General features: G+C 49.4%; 1 protein-coding gene across 2 annotated transcripts in view; it reads right to left on the bottom strand.

Moving 5' to 3' along the window:
* Positions 1–1,033: 1,033 nt before the first annotated feature.
* ADCY3 (adenylate cyclase 3) overlaps positions 1,034–19,079 on the bottom strand; it is an 88,180-nt gene continuing 70,134 nt past the window's right edge. For both annotated transcript variants that reach the window (XM_058551682.1, XM_058551683.1), the window contains exons 9-22: positions 15,516–15,644; positions 13,699–13,841; positions 13,384–13,545; positions 11,641–11,728; positions 10,654–10,770; positions 8,535–8,794; positions 8,196–8,255; positions 6,660–6,741; positions 5,656–5,814; positions 4,944–5,090; positions 4,247–4,366; positions 3,088–3,211; positions 2,272–2,396; positions 1,034–1,616 (exon numbers count right to left, since the gene is read on the bottom strand). In XM_058551682.1, the coding sequence (XP_058407665.1) occupies positions 1,434–1,616; positions 2,272–2,396; positions 3,088–3,211; positions 4,247–4,366; positions 4,944–5,090; positions 5,656–5,814; positions 6,660–6,741; positions 8,196–8,255; positions 8,535–8,794; positions 10,654–10,770; positions 11,641–11,728; positions 13,384–13,545; positions 13,699–13,841; positions 15,516–15,644 (1,899 nt within the window). In that variant the 3' untranslated portion in view covers positions 1,034–1,433. The remainder of the gene's footprint in view (positions 1,617–2,271; positions 2,397–3,087; positions 3,212–4,246; positions 4,367–4,943; positions 5,091–5,655; positions 5,815–6,659; positions 6,742–8,195; positions 8,256–8,534; positions 8,795–10,653; positions 10,771–11,640; positions 11,729–13,383; positions 13,546–13,698; positions 13,842–15,515; positions 15,645–19,079) is intronic.

Below are 19,079 nucleotides of genomic sequence, written 5' to 3'. Positions count from 1 at the left end.
TATGTGTAGGGCCAGTGCACAGATGTGAAAACCTGTGTCTGGCTGGTCAGGTCCTGACATTTCAATTCCTGTCCCTCCTTTGCCCAGTCACAAATAGGAGTCATTACTACCTTTACTGCCCAAGGCCCAGCGCTGCATTCAGGCCTCATTGTAAAGTGGTCACTTGCTACACCTGAGGACCAGGAAGTAATTACAAGTGTGGGAGCTCCCGCTGACCCTGGGAGGACCACAGGGGAGTGGTAAAGCCAGCTTAGACCACCATTTAGAAGAAAGCCTTTAAGAATAAAGAGATGGGGCCGGCCCCGTGGCTTAGCGGTTGAGTGTGTGCGCTGCACTGCTGGCGGCCCTGGTTCGGATCCCGGGCGCGCACTGACGCACTGCTTCCCTGGCCATGCTGAGGCTGCGTCCCACATACAGCAACTAGAAGGATGTGCAGCTATGACATACAACTATCTGCTGGGGCTTTGGGGGAAAAAAAATAAATTAATTAAATTAAAAAAAAGAATAAAGAGATGTCTTGGTTCGAGCTCTTGCCTTCCAGACACGTGGTAAGGCCCAGTGGTGTGAGTGAGCAAAGCACTGAGCCTGTCTCAGATGAGAGGTATTAACAGAATTTTCACAATGATCACATTTAAATTGAATAAAGCTTTTAATAAAACAGTCTTGTTCTTTATCAATACCTGTATATTCTCTTTTAAAGCAGTAGCAAAGGCGACTGTAGCAAGAGCTCAAAAGGCAAGGCAATATTGGAAAGTGGTTTTTAACAGAAAGTTAGAAATATAAATGTAGAAGATCTGTTTATATATTTTTCTTTCAGAAATAAATTCCCTTTCCCTCCCTCCCACCAGGTAAAAGGAAATATTGCACTTTCTGCTCTCATGACTAAGGTGACAGGGGTTCCAGAAGAACCTTTCAAGATTATCAGGAGCATTAGGACGAGGGCCCTTTTGCCTAACTGAGGCCATGGTCTAACAACCAAGTCTCCAGAACGAAAAGCACTGCTTCCAAGTTACAGCTGGAAGTTGTATCATGTTAAGCAGAGCTTCCCCTCCTGTGCTCCCAGCCCAGCGGCAAAGGCAGCTTTGTTTCACTTCTGATACATTCCTGCTCACAGTGGCCATGGCCTCTCTGGGGAAGAAGGGCTGGCTGGAACTAGGGCTTTGGAAGGATTGTTCCAGTACTATGCCTAAGACCCCTACTCTCTGGGGAAGCTACAGGCACACTGAGGAATAGTATGGCCACCCTCAGAGCTCACAGATCCACGAACAAATGAAGGCTTGAGGAGATTTTTAAACCTAAAGTCTATGTGAGTGTGCACTTCGACAATTTGGGAATGTTGGAACTTGGTGTTTTGTTGTTTTCCAAGGCCTTTCTTTGATTCCAAAAAATAAATTCTCCCTTCCCATTTGGACTAGTGTGGGGCTAGAGGCCATTCAGGAGTTGTCTACCACCTGGTGGGGCAGTGTAACAGAGGAGCCGTTAGGGAAGGCAGCTGGCTTGTCACGGCCCTTCAAGAAAAAGGTGAGCAGCTCCCCCTTCCCTTTCACAAAGATGGGCCCTCGCCTCACAAAGCGGAAGCCGTACTCTCGAAGAATGACTTGTGTTTCTTCCACCACCTGTAGAGGGAGAACAAAGTGCAAGAGTTTGGGTTAGAGAGTGTGCCTAGACCAGAGGCACAGTTTATCCACAGGTCCCAGTCCACACGGCCCATAGTGCTCTTTTCCAGACCTGCCAAGGCCAGGCCCTGCACTCCATGCACCAGTGGGCATGAGGCAGAGAGCAGTGGAGCACAGGGTGGCTTGCCTGGGCCCTCCCCTCTCCCAAAGATAGTCTTAGTGCTCTCTCTCCCTGGGAGGACAGCCACAGGTCACCTATGAGGCAGCACTGTTGGGAACTTTTGCTCCCTGCTCCTCTGCCCCTTTTGTGGAGCTTTCCTGCCAGACCCAGCTGATAACAGATCAACAGATCAGGGTGGCTTCAGGGGGAGCTGTGGAGGCACAAGACGTCAGAAAGTTCAGACCAAGAGGCAGGATACTCTTACCCAGAGCTTAGAACTGGGTAAGGAATGGGCTTGAAGTATTTTCTCCCTTCTATTAAGGATCGTTATGGAGGCATCTCTTCCCACGCTTGCCTTTAATCTCCTAGCGCTGCCAACTTAATATTCTGGGCCAAGAGAAAGGAGGCAGTAGTGCATGGAAAAACATGCCGTGTTCCCATTTCGTTCCCATGCCCTGGACCTGAGCACACGCTCGGCTCTGTTGCTGGACATACCTGAATGTTGCCCATGACCCCTGTGGACTCCATCCTGCTGGCTACGTTGACTGTATTGCCCCAGATGTCATAGTGTGGTTTCCGGGCTCCAATGACCCCAGCCAGTACCCCGCCTTTGTTCATGCCTGGGGTAGAGGTATAAAATTCAGGACAGTCACACACCAAACCTTATTACCATCTCTCAGAAGCCACCAACTCCTCTGTCATAGAATTTGCCACCTGACTCCAACCACAAAGCTCCTAATTATATAACATATCATATTCCTCATTAAGCTTGTCTCTCTAAGCCACCAAAGGGCAAAAATCATGTCTCCTATTTATCCTGTCCTCACTCTGTGCTTGGCAAATGTCAGCTACCCCCAATATGCTAATTAACTTAGTACAGAAGTTGCTAGTTTTGCTCTTAACACACACCTGGTACTTCAAGTCTCCTGTGACCTCACCCGGAAGGTGTGAGACCCCTTCCCAGTAGAGGGTAGCAGGTGACATTAACTCTTAACAGGCTGGACTGAGGCCAGCAAAGCCCTCAGCAGGCATAGAAGATTCCTTGGAAAGGTAGACAACAAACTGTAGCCAGATTCAGAAGGAAGGCTATTGTAAACAGTATGGGACAGGGACAGCTGACTAGATTTTCAGTTTGATCATCTAGAAGAAACTGGACTTGAAGATCTTTAAGTTCCCTTCCAGCTCTATGAGTGTGTGACCCTCCCCAACCTAAATGCTTCAGGTCTCTCCAAGCCTCTAGTCCTTCCTGCTGATTTGCTGAGTCCCCTGCATCGGAAGGGAGCAGGGGGCCAGCAAGCCTTGAACCCTTACCTATGCGCAGCATGAAGTTGTTGAAGGACTGGTTGTTGATGTTTGTAAGTGTATCCTTCATGGCTAGTGCAAAGTCAGCCAGATCAGCCAGGTGCTGCCAGCGCTCTTTGTCTGACTTCTCCTCCTGTGCCAGAGAGCAGCATTGAAAGCATCAGGAGCCAGTCTGGCCATAACCACAGCAAGCCTGCTCACTTTCCTTCCCTGAACAACGTTCTGGCGGTGAATCCCTCCATCTAGTTGTTAAAGGCCTTATTCTCCACTTCTTCCCACAAAGGAGTCAGCAACCTCTTCAGCTATGACTTGTCACTGTGACCAACTTCACCTGGGTCCCTCTAGGTTCAGGGCAAAGACTGGGCAATGGTGGTGGTGAAGACAAACCCTTCCCAGCCCCACTGCTTCCTGTCTGGCATGTATCTGATCGTGAGTCATGTCTCATCTCCCCCTTTTCTGAGCCTGGTCTTTAAATCTAGGAAAGTTGTCCTCATTTTGACCCCTCAACTAGACTGTAAGGACTTGAGGTTGATGACATGTCTTAGACATGTTTCTTTAAACTCATCCATAAAGTGGAGATGGCAGTAGTACTTATGTCGTATGGGACAGTTGTAAGATAAAATCGGATAATGATATTTCAAGAACAGCCCTTGGGACCAGGGCCCCCACAGCTCATTTCCTCTCCTATCTGGTAGCTACAGAGCTGGCTCCAAGGGTCTGAATTAACTTAACAAAAAACAGGCTGATGTCAGCCAGTGAGCTCTGATGACTCCCTTTTTCTAACAAAACGACTTTCCCAACCTTGACATTTCATTGTTACGTAATTGCGGAGATGGTTCCTGCTCCCCAGTTCTTACGAACGTACAGAGCATTAAGGAGGCATGGCCACAGTTACACAAAGCTCCTTATGCCTGGCCTAAGCTGTGGAATAGTAGCCGGGGGTTGCGTGTGTGCTACTGTCTGCTCATTAAACTTTCTCAGTAAACCTGATTTTAAATGTGCACTGCTTGGTGCTAGCAGTGTGCCTGTGACCCCTTTGCAGAGCAATACTTAATAATGTTAGCTACTCTTGTAACTTCTCCCTTCCCACATGCTAGGTGTGGCCTGCCTATCTCTTGCCTCAGGAGGCAGAGCCCCATCTCCTCTAGCCATTGAGGCGGTTAGATACCTTGTTGGAGCTGGTAAAGCCGTTGGTGTTGACATCTGGGGTGACTCCTGAAGCTGCCATATAGGTGCTGCCAATGGTTTTGATCTTGGTGATGACCCGGAATTTGGGATTGTCTAGGAGCTGAGGCCAGGAAGAAGGAGGAGAGAACTGTCAGCAGAGTCAAGAGAGATGAATGAGCCAACTAAATGACATATTTGCCTGTTTACGACAATTCCCCAAGACATCCAAGAGATGCTTTCCTATAAAAGCATTATTTATTCTGCTGCGTGATCCTGGGCAAAGTTTCTGATTTTCTGAGCCTCAGTTTCTACAATCTTAACATTGGGACATAATTGCCAGTCTCCTAGGGTGGGTGAGCACATATGTAAAAGCATTTTCCCTGGTTTTACAAATTATCTAATGTTTACTGAATCTGAATTTGAGGATAGGAATCAGAGGAGCTTAGGATCTTGTTTTGGCCAGTCCTTATCCTATGAACTTGTAGGTGATTTCCCAGACTGCCACTTCACCCCCTCAGACCCAACATTTCCAGATGGCTGCAGAAGCCCATATATTAATTATGGGGAGGGGCTTATATAGAAAAACATAGCCAGCTAGAGTAACTCTCCGACTTCTCTTTGACTTCTGCAGCCTGTCCTGCAATGTAATCTGGAACAAGCTGGCTTTGTGGTAGGAGGGGGGCAGGATGGGCACTCACAGAGTCAAAGTCTGAGATGATCTCATTGAGGAAGCGCAGACACTCAATGCCACCATTATTGATGCTCTCCTCTGTGTAGAAGTCAGCAAAGTTGGGCAGGGAGGCAAACATGACTCCAATCTCATCATAAGACTGGCTGTACAGCTCCTAAAAAGAGGCAGGGCCAAAGTGCTCAAAGAAAGTCTGACTGACAGAATAATGTACTACAGAGATGAATTTATCTTCACACCCATGAAAGGTGCACTCAGCTTTTTAGACACACACATCTCCCAGATTATTCCAATTTTGAATAATTAGAAAGTAGCTCATCACAACTTTGAATTAATAAAAAAGAGTTTCTCTAGTCCCTGTAACAGCCCCAGTTATGAGAAAGAGGGTAGGGTAGAGGTAGGAAGTAAGCCATAAGAACCATTCTATTTGAGAAGATTGCAGTTGACAGAAAGGTGGGCTCTGGCCAAGGCCTTGTCTTCTGAAATGGAGCCTCACAGAGATGTGTGGCCCACGGAAAAATATCTATATAGCAGTGCCCTTTACAAAAAACCTGTGAAATTCTTCTCCTTTGCTTATACTGCAGTTGCTGGTTGGGTCCAGCCCTACCTGACCCCTAATGCCATGTGGTGAGAAGGCCTGGGCCCAGAGGGGCTCCCTGGCAGAAAACTAGATGAAAACACAGCCTTGTGGCTCCAGACTACTGCATGAGGCCACCCCTCACCTCATCTCTCTTCTTGGACCCCAGGAAATGGCGTGCCACATGCTCAGGCAACATGTTAGTGACCAAGGCCTCGTTCCAGCGTCGCATCTCATAGACTCGTTCCTTCTGGTCATGGACCTCAATCTTCCACAAGAACAGTGTCCGTGCCAGTTTTTCCACCTGTGGACACAGACACAGGCAAGGTGTGTGCTCTAAGCTGGCCATTTGATGGAAAGATGAAAAGTGGGAACTTAAGTGGAGGGGTTCCATGTGGAAAAACTGGAAGGAAGATGGCTGAATGGAAAGATCCACCTAATCAAAAAAGACCAGCCTACAGCTGCAGTGAGGATCCCAGCCTCCGTGGTTACAGCAGGGACCCAAGAGGCCTTCCGGATGTGTCGGGCCTCCTGGGACCTAATTTTAGCTACAGGTCTGTCTTTTGGGTGGTGGCTGCAGTGGGGATCTCCTAGCCCAGGGAGGAGTCCCCATTCCTAGCAGGCTCCGTTAGGCCAAGACCTGGCTTGGGAAGGCTGTATTTTCCCTGGCAAACCACTGGGTGGCACTTGAGCTAACATGGAGCCGTAAGTCCCTTGCATGGATACTTCCCTATTCTCTCCCTCTCTCTCCTGTTTTTCCTTTTAACCAAACGAAGACTTCATTAGCTTCTTTCCCTTTCTCTTCTGGCTCCGTGGTCAGTGTGTTAGTGACCCCCAGAGCCAGGGCGAGTGAAGATCCATGAACCCTGGCCTAGGGAATAGAGATTTTATCCAGGCTTTTGAGTCCCTCCTCCCATGCCTCTTCCTTCAGCATCTTGAAGGAAGTCAGAAGGAAGAGATAAGGAAATGTTTTCCTTGTGTTACTGAGAAAGAAAACAAAAAATGGAGAAGGGGTGGCTTGACTAGGGTCACATGCCATGGGTGAAGGGAACCAGCATTCCTTAGGAGCCTGGGTTCTTAGATTCTGGGACTGCTTCTCAGGAGGCCCTGACAGGCTGTGAGAGGAGAGGAGGGTGTGCAGGCACTCACGTGGCGGGAGAAGTAGTAAAAGCTCAGCATCATGACGAAGACCATCACTGTCATTGAGTACTTAGAAGGCACCAGGGGGAGCCTGCAGGGCAAGAGTAATTCAATTGAAAGAGCACCCATGCTGCCCTCTTGGAAGGGAGTTAATTCCCTCTAACTGGGTTGTGCTCTTTCCTGTCACCCGAGGCCCCAGAAACTTCTCCCAGCTCTTTAAGTGCCTTCACATCAAGTCCAGACTCCTGCTGGGCAGGAAAGCTTTCTTAAATCATTGGGCTCCTGTCTAACAGCTCAGGCAACCCTTGGCCCCTCCTGGCTGCACTTGGAATCCCCACCAGGGCTGCTCCCCAGATGTTTAGTAAACACTGCATCCCCTGACTAATCACAGAAGCAGCTGCAACCATGTGGGAATCTGGAGAAAGGGCACAATTTACCATGCATTTTTATAACTTTCATCCATATTTTTTGTGGAGCTATAGTTAATTATTTTCATTACTGTATAGTATTCTGTTGCATGAATATACCACAATTTATATACCCTTTTACTACTGATGTCATTTGGATTGTTTTCATTTGTTTTAGATGTTTGTGTGTATGTGCGGCTGTTACAAACAGTGTGACTGTGGACATTCAGGTACACATATCCTGGGACATATATACGTGCAAGGATTTCTCTAAGGTATATATGTAGCAGTGGAACTGCTAGGTCATAGGTCTATTTTCAACTTTACTAAATAACTCCAAATGGTTTTCTAAAGTGATTATACCAATTTATACTCCCAACATGACTGTATGAGTTACCACTTATACCACTGTATTTGATATTATTAAGAATTCTTGCCAAGCTGGTAGGTGTGTAATGGTCTTTCGTTGTGCTCTTAATTTGCATTTCCGCAATTACCTGAATGCCTTTTGTTTACTAGTGGCCATTTAGATTTCTTTTCTGAAGCATCTATTCAAGTCTTCTACCCATCTTCTATTAGGTAATCAATTTTTTTTTTAATTTACTTGAAGGTCTAGTCAAGTCACTGAATCATAAAATTCTAAAACTTTAGAGCTAGCAGGGACCTTGGAGAATTTCTAGTCCAATATCTTCTTCAAGAGGAAACTTGAAAACTAGCCTGCCTGCGGCCCCACAGAGAATTAGTATGGCAGGGTAAGAATCCAGGTCTTCTAATTGGAATGCAGTGTCCTTTCCTCCTTTTTCTGCTGTCTGTCCTGCCAGCCAGTTAATTGCAGCTACCATCCATTTGGCTGTTCCTCCTCTCTTCACCTCAACCTAGCCTCTTTATCCCACCCTCTAAACTACACTGCTGCTGTTCTCCAAGCTTCTCTCTGTCTCAGGATGGCCAGGTCCATATGAAAATCATTTTACCTCTGCTCCGGCCCCGCTAGGTAGGAAACATCCCAACTTCTCTAACTTGAACATCCCATAGCATGTGCCTTTGGAAGGGGGAGATCAGGGGGCTTTGGCCTGTGGTATTCCCCGTGGTATTCCCTGGCTGTCAATGCAGGCCAGGAGGGGAGAGCAGTCATCCTTACCTGTCAGTGCCATTGAGCCCAGGGGTGGAGAACACTTGCATCTTCTCTAAGGCAACCAATCTGTTGGACAGATGATAGCGCACTCAGGCCCCATCTGGGTACAAGAGGCTGATGTCCAGCCAAACATGAGGTAACCCAGATCTCCACTCATCAAGCTACAAAGGATTTATCCCAGGATCACAGCTCACCAGTGGCACGTCTGTGAGAAACCATGAACCCTGATTCCCATATAAACCTTAATGAGCTCTAGAGACAAAGCCACCTCATGCAGGCCCACGACCTTGAAATAGGGAGTTGGGGGGATGGGAGGAAGGCGATCCCCAAACGGCTTCATCTTACTCATGTTCCTGAAAACGCTTGTGGTCATATTCATCGAAGATGGGGCGCCAGGCATAGATGTTGATGACAGCCACAGCACCCGTGACGAGCAGCATGAGCGTGAGCTTCACCATGTGGCTGACCTGCACCAGCATGATGGTGGCAATGAGGGACAGCACGGCAACATAGTTGTAATACTTGGGGTTCTCCATGCAGCCATCCTCCACCTCCATCCCCGTGGTGCTGTTGTTGGGTCCCGTGTAGTACTGGAGACAGCTAAGCTGCAGGCCAGGAGCGTGGGGGAGAACACAGGGTGGAAGGGAACAGCAGACACTGGTCAGACAAGGCTGTGTCACGGCAGTGTGCATTCAGCTGCCATGCCCCGCCTTCCCACAGCTCCCTCAGAAACAGCAAGATGGCAGCCTTTACTGAGGAATAATAATACAGAAATTATGACAAGTTATTACAAAGGGCTTTACCATCATCTCCTTGATGATCATGAAAATTCTCTGAATAATTTTAGTCTTGCCACCATTGTATAGAAAACTCAGAGAGGCCACACTTGCCCAAAGTAGTACAATTAGCAAGTCGTACAGCCAGAACCAGGAGTCTAGGCTTTAGGTTTCAAATCCGACATGCTCTTGCCCACATTGCACTGTTGCTTAAGGAGGGGCCGTGGGGCCAGCCAGTCGACCACCCCTCACGGCTTCGCTGCGATGGCAGCCAGTCTCTGCTCAAACACTTCCATTTCCAGAGGTTGGTCACCGATCCCACTGCTGGGCAGATGCCGTCAATAGAAAGTGCATCCATGAGCTCAATCACTTTCTTTTTGTAACTTTCATCCACTGGGACTTGTCTCAGCATGTGTGCCAGTGTGTGAAAAGTTTTCAGGCCTCCCTAGTTTTTCACCCTCCACCAGTGAAAGGACCTCCAGGTGTCCTGCACAGTGTCTATGACCCTGTTAAACAGCCGTGCCCAGACCTGGGCTCCAGGCCCCAGGTGTGTTCTGACATGCAAGGGGCCTGGGCTTCTCTTCCGGCGCTGTGAGCACCGTGTAACCCATGGGCACGTCAGCTTCTGGAGCTCCTAACTCCTCCTTCCAGTTGGACTTTTGATCAGTTGGCCCTACGGCTCTTTCACCTCTGCTGCTTCCAGAATAAGTCTCCAAGCTGAGTTTTTTCTGTGCTTAAATTGTTAAAGAAAACAAAGCAAATAATATAACAACATATTTGGAAAAAGTAGGACTCTCTTTATGAGAGTACATATAGTACTACCAAAATTGGAGGGAGCCATGCCGACTGACAGGAGAACATCAGTGATAGCTCCAAGCACTCGGTGCTCAATAAATGACTGTAGGCTCTGAATCAATGGATCTGGGCTTCCAACTGCTGTTCCTTCTCCCCATGAAAACATCTGGCAGCCCTCATGGAACCCGCAGCTTCTCCATGAACTGCGGAGAACAGATGATTTTGTCTGCCTCCAGCCATTCGGGCTCTGTGAAGCTGCAGGCCCCAGTGACCCACCTCTGGGAAGGTCTAGCCTTGTTCAAATGGATGAAGGCCGAACAGGAGAGCTCCCTTAGTGCAGCAGGTTTACCTCCCTGGTCCTGATGGAAACCTGACACCAACCACACTGTAGAGAATACTTAAGATATACAGAATGCTTATGAGTATTGGGCCCCTTGAGCAGTGAGATATGGAAGAAAAAAACACAGGATTGGGATTTAGAACTGCTTCAGTTCTTGACTCTGTCACTTACAGGCTGTGTGACCTGAAACAAGTGAATTATCCTCTCTGAGCCTTAGTTTCTTCATATGAAACTGCAGATAATGATACTGACCTCTTGGGCTTGTTTCAATGGGTCAATGTATGTAAAGCACCTAGCACAGGACCTGGTGCATGGTGCTGGGCTCTTGGACTCTGGGAGAGTGAGGAGCTAGGGGAAACAAGTCAGTCTGAGAGGTTTCCTGGGGAGAAGACCCCCCCCTGTTTGGCCAGGATGATCTGTTTAGGAAACTAAACACTCCACACCTGTGTCTAATGGTGGAGGAATTGGTTGACAAACTGCCCGTGCTGGCCAGTATGGAAGCCTTTCTCCACTGAGAGCGGGGGTCCCTTCAGCAAGGACAGCAAGAGCTCACCATGTCTACGACGTTTGCCATGACCAGGATGAAGATGGCCAACATGGCCCAGGTGTTCCTGGCCCAGCGGGTCCGGTCAATCCATGTTGAGAAGGCCACGAGCTTCTTAGGAAAGGCCTAGAAGGAATGGAATTTCAAGGGCCATAAGCCTTTGATAGCCTTTTCTCCTGTAAACACGACTGCTAACGACTCTGCTTGCTCCCATAGTTCCCAGGAACCTAAAGAGTAGTGTTTTGCATGTAAGTCAACCAAAAACTGACAGTGCAGCAGAGCTGAGAAGAGAGTGCGGGCATCCTGGTGCTCTGTATCAGTCCTACTTGAGGTGTCTGTGGAATACCACGGCTTCCAGATATCGGACCCCTTCCCAGAGCAGACATAGCGACCAGCCCAGGGCTGTGGCAGCACCAGCTGGCGGTAGTCCGCTCCCTGTCTCTAAGCGGCGAGGCCAGGTCAGGGGACAATTTTGGGGGCCAGCCATCTTTGCTTGGCTACCCCTGCCTTTCCTGGGTCAGTATACCTAAATTCTCCAAGTTACCTGGCAAGCTACCTACCAGATTAATTTTCCTAAAACACTGCTTTTCCCTTGTAATTCTGTCAAAAATCTGCATGGCACCCCAGTGCTTATAGGGGGAAAGTCTTAATCCCTTTGTCTGGCTTTCAAGGTCCTTCCATAATCGGGGCCAACCCACCTCCCGGCTGGGCCTCCACTGGTTTTCTACACGGGTTCTAGACTCTGGCTTACTCACCCATGCGTGCTCCAGTGCCAGAACCCACCAAAGCCCGGCCCAAAGTGGGTGCTCTGCTGATGTGAATGAATGACTGAATGTGGAATGAATGAATGAATGGATAAATGCCTGAAGCACCCTAACAGAAGATAGTCTATACATAAGGATTTGATAGGCCGCATAACTCCGTCAACACCCACTTGCACGGGGAGTGATGTTCACTTCCAGAGGCTTCTGAACCAAAAGGAAGAGTGCCTCTTACCCGGGGAAAGATGGCAGCCAGCGAGCAGACTGTCAGGACCAGAAGCAAGACTTCCCCAACCACAAAGGTCACATAGTTTGTCATTAGCCTGTAACAGGGAGAAGACAATTAGGGAGGGGACCAGAGGAAGTAGTGAGCCTGCATGAGCGGCCAGCAGAGTAAAGGCAAGGAGATGGAAGGCACAAGCCTGTGCCCGAAAAGGTCCATGTGATGCCCCGGAGGCATTACTGCTTCCTGTACAGATGAGACAGAGGCCCCGACTTGGGGGCGAGGCAGCTGCCAGCTGAGTACAGGGCCTGGGAATGTGCGACCCTCCCCAGTGGTAACTGTTGACCAGGACAGTTCCCAGAAAAGGGCAGACTCACAGATGCCCTGGGCAGAGCCCAGTAAAAACTTGGGAAGGGATTCTTAGGGGTGGGCACTCTGCCATGCAGCCATGATGAAAGGAGAGACTGTGGAACAGAGCCGCTCCCTCACTGCTAAGGGCTGAGAGTTACCCTCCGACAAGGCACAGAGCTTCACAGTGGACAAAGTCCTTCCACATCCATCTCATCTCGGTATCTCCAGGAAACCTATCTACCTATCCTCGCACTCGTTCCCATTTGGTTTCACCCCAACCCCTCCACTCAGAGTGCTCTTGCCAAGAGCCCCAGAAACCTCCGTGTCTGATTCTCAGTCACTTCTTACCCCTCCTCCCTCAGGTCTTTACTGACATATCTCCCTGGCACTGAGGCCTGCTCTGACCATCCTGTGTAAAGATGCAAACAGAACTAAACTCAACTCGCCACCAGCATCTCTCCTCCCTTCCCTGCTGTACTTTTATCCGTGCCACTTGTCCCTGTCCACATACGTTTTGATTATTTAATATGTTGTATGTATGTTGTGTTCAGTGTATATCCCTAGACCTTAGCCCCGAGCACAAAGGAGACAGTAAATATTTGTGAAGTGACTGAATTTGATCCTCACAACAATCCTGAGAGTTGGCTGGGCAGGTATTATTATGCTCATTTTATGAATGAGTAAACTGATGTTCCAGGAACCCTTAGTGATGTGCTCAAGGTTGTACAACAAACAGGCGAGGCAGCCGTGTCCAGAACCTAGGACCGTGTGACTGAGTCCAGTTCCCCAAACTGTAATCAGAACAGGGCTCCACACTCCTCCTTTCTGATGGGGAATCCCTGAGCAGGAGTGAGCTGCTGATGGGCCACGGGGAGCGGGGGAGGGAGGGTGGAAGTCATCCTTCAACATTTGGGGCTAAGACCCCAGAACACCCAACTTCCCCAGAGGACCTGCTGCTGTGTGAGAGAGAAGATCAGTCTGCACCCAGAGCCTAAGATCTATCTTTACTAAGATGAGCCAAGAAAGGGAGCCAGATCGGCCTTGGTGACAGGTTGAGCAGTATCCCCATCCTCTGTCTCCTTGTCCCAGAATCACTCAGGCCCATCCAGCCAAGGTCTCCATCCCCCTGGACCCCAATGTCCCTCAGCTTACTCAGCGCCAGTGTGATCCCCATTTCGATGTCAGTGCTATTCCAGAACAGAGAAAAGGAAGGGGGTCCAGGGCACGGTCCCAATATACCCTGGGGCTGTTCCAGTGGGGGGCAAGGAGCAGAGGCAAGGCCTGTGCCCCTGTGTCACGCTCCAGTGGAGGCACCCACATCCCTCACACCTCCAGCCTAGGAAGCTCAACGCCCTTCACCCTCCCCTGGCCACTGACCAGCTCCTGTCACTGTCCCTCCCTCACCAGGGGTCAATGAGTATCTCCACCAGGGCCGCACAGAGCAGGACAACGCAGGAGCAGCTGAAGGCGGCCCCACTCTGCTTTTCCTTCTCCACAGAGTAGCGGGTCTCCATCTCGGGGTCCATGAACCGCATGGATAGTAGGAAGGTGTTTCTCTTCTTCACTCTGCAGTGGAAACAAGCCCCGTGAAACACATGCCACATCTACCTCGGCCTGCCAGGGAGGGGCTGTATTTAAGGCGACTAACTTCCTGACCTCCCAGTAGGTCCTGACAAGGCAGTGCTGAGGGCAGTGGGCAGGAGGCTGTGGGCCACTTACACCTGGGCAGACTCGCGCTCCAGCAGCGCCTCGCTGAGCAGCTGGTTGAGCTGGTGCTCGTCCTCAGAGGCACCCACCACTCGATCCGCCAGATCCTGAAGGCGCAGCCTCCGGCGAGGGTTGGGGAATGTGGGGTTGTCAGCCTACAAGGCAGCGGGCAGAGTTGGGGGGCAGGTGGATGGAGTGGGGGCAGGGGTCGGGGGAAAAAGAGATCACACACAGGAAGACTAACCTCTGGCTCTCAAAACCACCTTCCAGGAAAAGTCTTCCCAGCACTCGCATGTGGCTCTATCCTGCTTGGGTCTAGACCCAAAGCCACAGTCCTTCCTGGTTTCCCCGCGACTCTGGGTCCCAGGCTCTGTGGCCTCTAACGGAAGCTCTGCAATGATCACCCACTAATGGCAGCGTTGTGGGGGAGCAGCCACCTGGCTCCCGAGCGGGAGACCTGGGAGTTTGAGACCACTGTGGGGTCTGTGCTGTGTTGGCACTTTCTGCTACAAGGATGGGGGTGTCACACAGCCACACACATTGGCATCCTGGGGGATGTGACTGACCTCCAGCCCTGGGGCTTAAGAGAGCTCTTAGAGGAGCTCACATCTGGTTCATTTGGGGAGGAAAACCTGAGAGGAAAGCGATGGGAGAGAGAGGAACGTCCTTGTCGCTAGTTGGGTGGTGGGGCTGGGCTACCCACTACCATATTCATTCCCAGTCACAAAGGAAAAGCATCAGCTCCCCAAATATGAATCCAGACTGTGATCACACAGCCATTAGTCCAAATAAAAATTGAGACTAGAGCTGTCTGTATGGGTCCAAGAGTGTATCTGGAAGCCAGACTCAAGAGACCCTGGGCTTAAAGCTCAGGTCTGCCGCTGGTTGACGATCTGACCCCATATAATTCATGTTCCTCCAGCCCCATTTTTCTCCCCTGTAAAATGATGTGGATGGTCTGTTCCAGCACCAAGAACCTCTGCCCCTGAAGCATATCCTGGAGCAGAGTGACACTGGCTAATTCTGAGGACATGAAAAATCACAGGCTGCTAAAAATCTCTGTGTCATTCTTGTTAGTGAGTTACATTAAGTCTATATTTCCACTTTCCGCCAAGAAAATCACAATAGGGAAAAGTTACTGAAGGTTGTAGTGCTCAAGAAAAACCCAATTTACTTTCAGTAATTGCCCTCTTGTTCTCCAGCACCTGACCTAAAGGCACCAGGGGCAAGTCTTCCGCCTCCCTCATAGCGAGACGGCGATGCTGCCGACCGCTCGCAGCAACCTCAGCGAGGTAGAGATTCCTGTTTCAGAGCACGTGCCTGCATCAGTGAGTACACTCAGGAAGCCCTCTAGTGATGGACAGATCCGGGACGTTGTCCCAAGACAGACCCTGTCCTCAGGGGGGGAGGAAGTTAAATCTTTTGGAAACCCCCCATCTGTGCACGAGACTTGTGGAGTTTGGACCTAGCCAGACAGGTGACCCAGCCCTGAAGTCTCACTTCCAAAACGGTTGCAGATCCTATAGAATTTTCCATGGATGTCCTCACTGCCCTCAAATCTACAGGATCCTGGGACATCAGAGCTAGACAAGGCCTCCAAGGTGAGCACCTCTTTTGACCTTACCCACCCCCACCCCATGTAACTGATGAGACAGTGGGGTCGGGGGCATGTGCGTGTGTGCGTGTGAGCTATCCAAGGTTACACCGCTAAAAAGGAGCAGAGCCCAGGCTAGTGGCCAGATCTCTCCCTCTCAGTACAGGACTCTTCCTGCAGCAACTTCTGCCTCCCCGCCCTCTGCCCACGTCCTGGCCCTCAGCCCTGCACATACCTGGGCGTCCTGCTCTTCCGGCTCTTCTGACGTGGAACCGTTGGTGTGGACACTCCCATTGGGTTCCTTGGTCTCAATGAGGGCCGGGGAGCTGGGCTTTGAGGAAGTTGGCGCTCCATTTGGGAGGGCCTGCAGTGGAAAGGAGTGGCCATCAGGGACCCCAGACACTGCCAGTGGCCCACCCCAGCCTGTGGTTGGTCTACCATCAGTCTGGAATCTTCCCATCAGAGTTTAAAAGCCGCACAGACTTAGAAATTTCACTATTCAATTCCTCCTCTAGAACATTAATTTTTAAATGCTACAATTTTCTAGTATTAATTTCCACTATTAAAATTTATTCTAATCAGAGAAAGACCCAATTGTTCCAACACCTATTTCTAAAACAATAACTCAATGACACAGTGATTCACAGAGGTCTTTTTTGGTGTAGAGCCCTGTCAAATGCCTTCCAAAAGTCTGAAATAAATTCCATAAACCAGTTTCCCCAATGATTAATATTTTTCCTTGACAGAATAAGTTAAACACTATAACACAGAGAAACAGTTCATTCACTCATTTACTGAGTATTTACTGAGTACCAACTATGTGACAGGAACTGTTCTAACGCTTGGGGATACTGACATAATGTCCTGACCTTGAGAGCTCACATTCCAGTGAGCAAAGGCAGACAGCAGCAAAATAAAGAAGATAAACAGTACACAAGGAGAGAGCAAGTGCTCTGGAGAAAGATGAAGTAGGAAGGGGGCACAGGGGTGGTGGGAAGTGTGACTGTAAAGAGGAGGTCAGGGGAGGCGTCACCATGAGGATGACATTTCCACAAAAACCTGGAGGAGCAAACCATGTGGCTCTCTGGGGACGGGGATTCCAGGAAGAGGGAACAGCTGGTGCAAAGGCCCTGGAGCAGGCGTGCACCCGGAGTATCTGAGCAACAGCCAGGCGGCCACTGCTGCTGGGGCAGAGTGAAGGAAGGGACAGGGCGGGGAGGGCCTGACCGTACAGGGTCTTCCTGACCTCCGCAGGACTCTGGCTTTTCCTCTGAGTAAGACAGGAGACCAATGGAGCACTCTGAGCAGGGGAGTGACGTGATTTCACTTAACGTTTCATTCACTCTGACTGCTGTGTTGAGAAAGAGGGTGGCAGGGCAAAGACAGAAGCAGGATGACTGGTTGGGAGACTACTGTAATAGTCCAGGCATGAGATGACAGTGGCTCTGACGGGGATGGTAGCTTTGAGGGTGTGAGAAGGGAAGACTGGAGCTATATCTTGTAGGAAGAGTCAACAGAACTTGCTCATGAATTGTAGAGAGGGGTCAAGGATATCTTCAAAGAATTTTGTCTGAGCAGTTGGAAGAATGGAGTTCCTACTGACTGATGAGGAAGCCTGTGGCAGAGCAGGTGTCCGAGTGGAGAAGAAGGTCAGGGGCTCGGCTTTGGACTTGTTACCTCTGGGCTGCCTGTTCTACATACAAGTGGAGACGTACAGGCGGCTACAAGCTGAGTGCAGGGAAGCTGGTGGGGGCTGAGATCTCAGTTTGGGAGTTGTCAGAGACGGCGTGTAAAACAGTGAGCCCAGAGGAGACTGGCAACAACGTCAGTACGGGTGGGAGATGTCTCGGGAGCTTTTTAACACTTTGGCAAGGATTCATTGTGATAATTCTCCTCACACTCTCCTCCTCAACACTTGATTCAACTAAACCCTGGGGAGGGATTTCTGCAGATGGAACTGTATTTGCTCCTGCGACTCCAGTGAGGGACCTCTCAGCCCTTCCCCTATGCCGTCCCATTATCAGTCCTGTCTCACCCGTGCGTCATCTCCCCTGCGTCATCTCCCCTGCGTCGTTCGTGCTGCGTTACTTCTGACCCGGTGACTACTGAGCAGCGTTGGACGTGTTAACACTGCCCTATCCGAGCACATCCTGAGTTGGAGACTTCCTACACAGGTGTGGAGCTCATCACATGAGCTTATGATGGTCGTGATAAGTTGTTTACAGGTCCCTGCCCATTGGGGCTGATTGCTGCACAGCCTCGCCGCGAAGACAACCGGTATAACCCACAGCAGCCAAACGTTTACGTTCCCTGGGAGAGAGGTGACGTGCTGGGCGGGCTGTGCCTGACAAATATCTGATGAATGTCATATGACAAAGGGCTCATTTCTCTTATAAACAAAGAGCTCCTACAAATCAGAGAGGGGAAGAAGCCCTCAAGGTTAGATACGAACATGCAACTAACTCACAGAAGAAAATCACGTGCTAACAACCAGTGCCCAGCCTCACTAGTAACTAAAGAAATGAGATGACAACCGTGAGATATCATGGTCTCATCTCTCAAAGGAATGAAAATAAAAGTGAGTCGAGAGCCAGCAAGGGCACAGGGAGCGTGGCAGAAGGTGAGTGAGCAGGGATGTGGGGCAAACTTCAATGTACAGAACCCGTAACCCAGCATTTCCACCTTGCGGAGTTTATGTTTTCAGGGAGGGGCACTAAGAAATGGTTAAAAGTCAACTTTACAAAAATATTGAAAACCTCAGTTGCCTCAAAATGTCAGTGAAAGAAGTCTTGAAAAGAGAACACTGCCCATGTTTCCATGAGAAGTGGTGCTGACTCGTTTGTCTGTTGGAGCATTGAAGAAGGAAACGAAGTCTGACTTCAAGTCATTTGACGACTACGGCCTGTGCGCCTGTCCTGTGCAGGCGCCATCCGGGCGGTGGGGCCCAGCGGTATGCAGCACGGACCCCGTTCCAACCCCCCAGAGCTTCGGTGCTGATGTTTTAAGCTATGTGTCCACGAACTCAACTTGTCTCTGATTTGAAAACTGAATAATGACCAAAGCACAACAGCTTCATGAAGACGGTGCTGCCGAGGCTCCTCGTGCCTCAGTTCCCTCCTCCGTAACCCTCACGGGGTGTCAGGGGCTGAGAACAACTCCTGATCCAAATTACACACCGTGCAAGGGTCTATTAAATAAAATCAGTAAGCAAAATAAAATACAAGATTAGAACAAGAACGAGTGGTGTTGTCACAAAGACATACGTATATTTGACTGCTGCTCCCTAGCGGTCCCTAGTAAAACCAAATATGTGGATAATTTTTTACAGGAATAGCATCTATTAAAAATTTTATGTCAGAAACTGTAAACTTTCTATCATTTCACAAGGGTAGCTGATTTCTTAGATTACTGTCAATCACTGTCTTGTAGAAGAGCTTAGAAGATACATTTTAAATTTGTACTAATGAATGTATGACGTTCTACATCTAGCACTCTTAAAAATATGAATGACTCGTTAACTTTGTGGCAAGGTCAAGTCTCATTTCAATGGGACTCTACTTTCCACCCTCATATTTCCTAATTTTCTGAAAGACAGCTTCCTACTGTTCTGAGTTCTTTAAAGATTTACTGTAGCTCAGACTTTACACTTAGCACAAAATACTTCAACTGTCCTTTGCTGTAAGGCTCAGAAACCTAGTGGGATTTTACATTACTCGGGGGTGAGACCATGGCGTATCTACCTTTGGGTTCCTCCCAGTGCTGAGTTCCTGCACACGGCGGGGACCCACAGACATCTGGG

This window comes from Diceros bicornis, chromosome 12 (assembly GCF_020826845.1).
Source record: "Diceros bicornis minor isolate mBicDic1 chromosome 12, mDicBic1.mat.cur, whole genome shotgun sequence".
Classification (NCBI taxonomy): domain Eukaryota; kingdom Metazoa; phylum Chordata; class Mammalia; order Perissodactyla; family Rhinocerotidae; genus Diceros; species Diceros bicornis.
The sequence above is the reverse complement of the archived record's forward strand: the minus strand, read 5'-3'. Positions and strand labels throughout refer to the sequence as shown.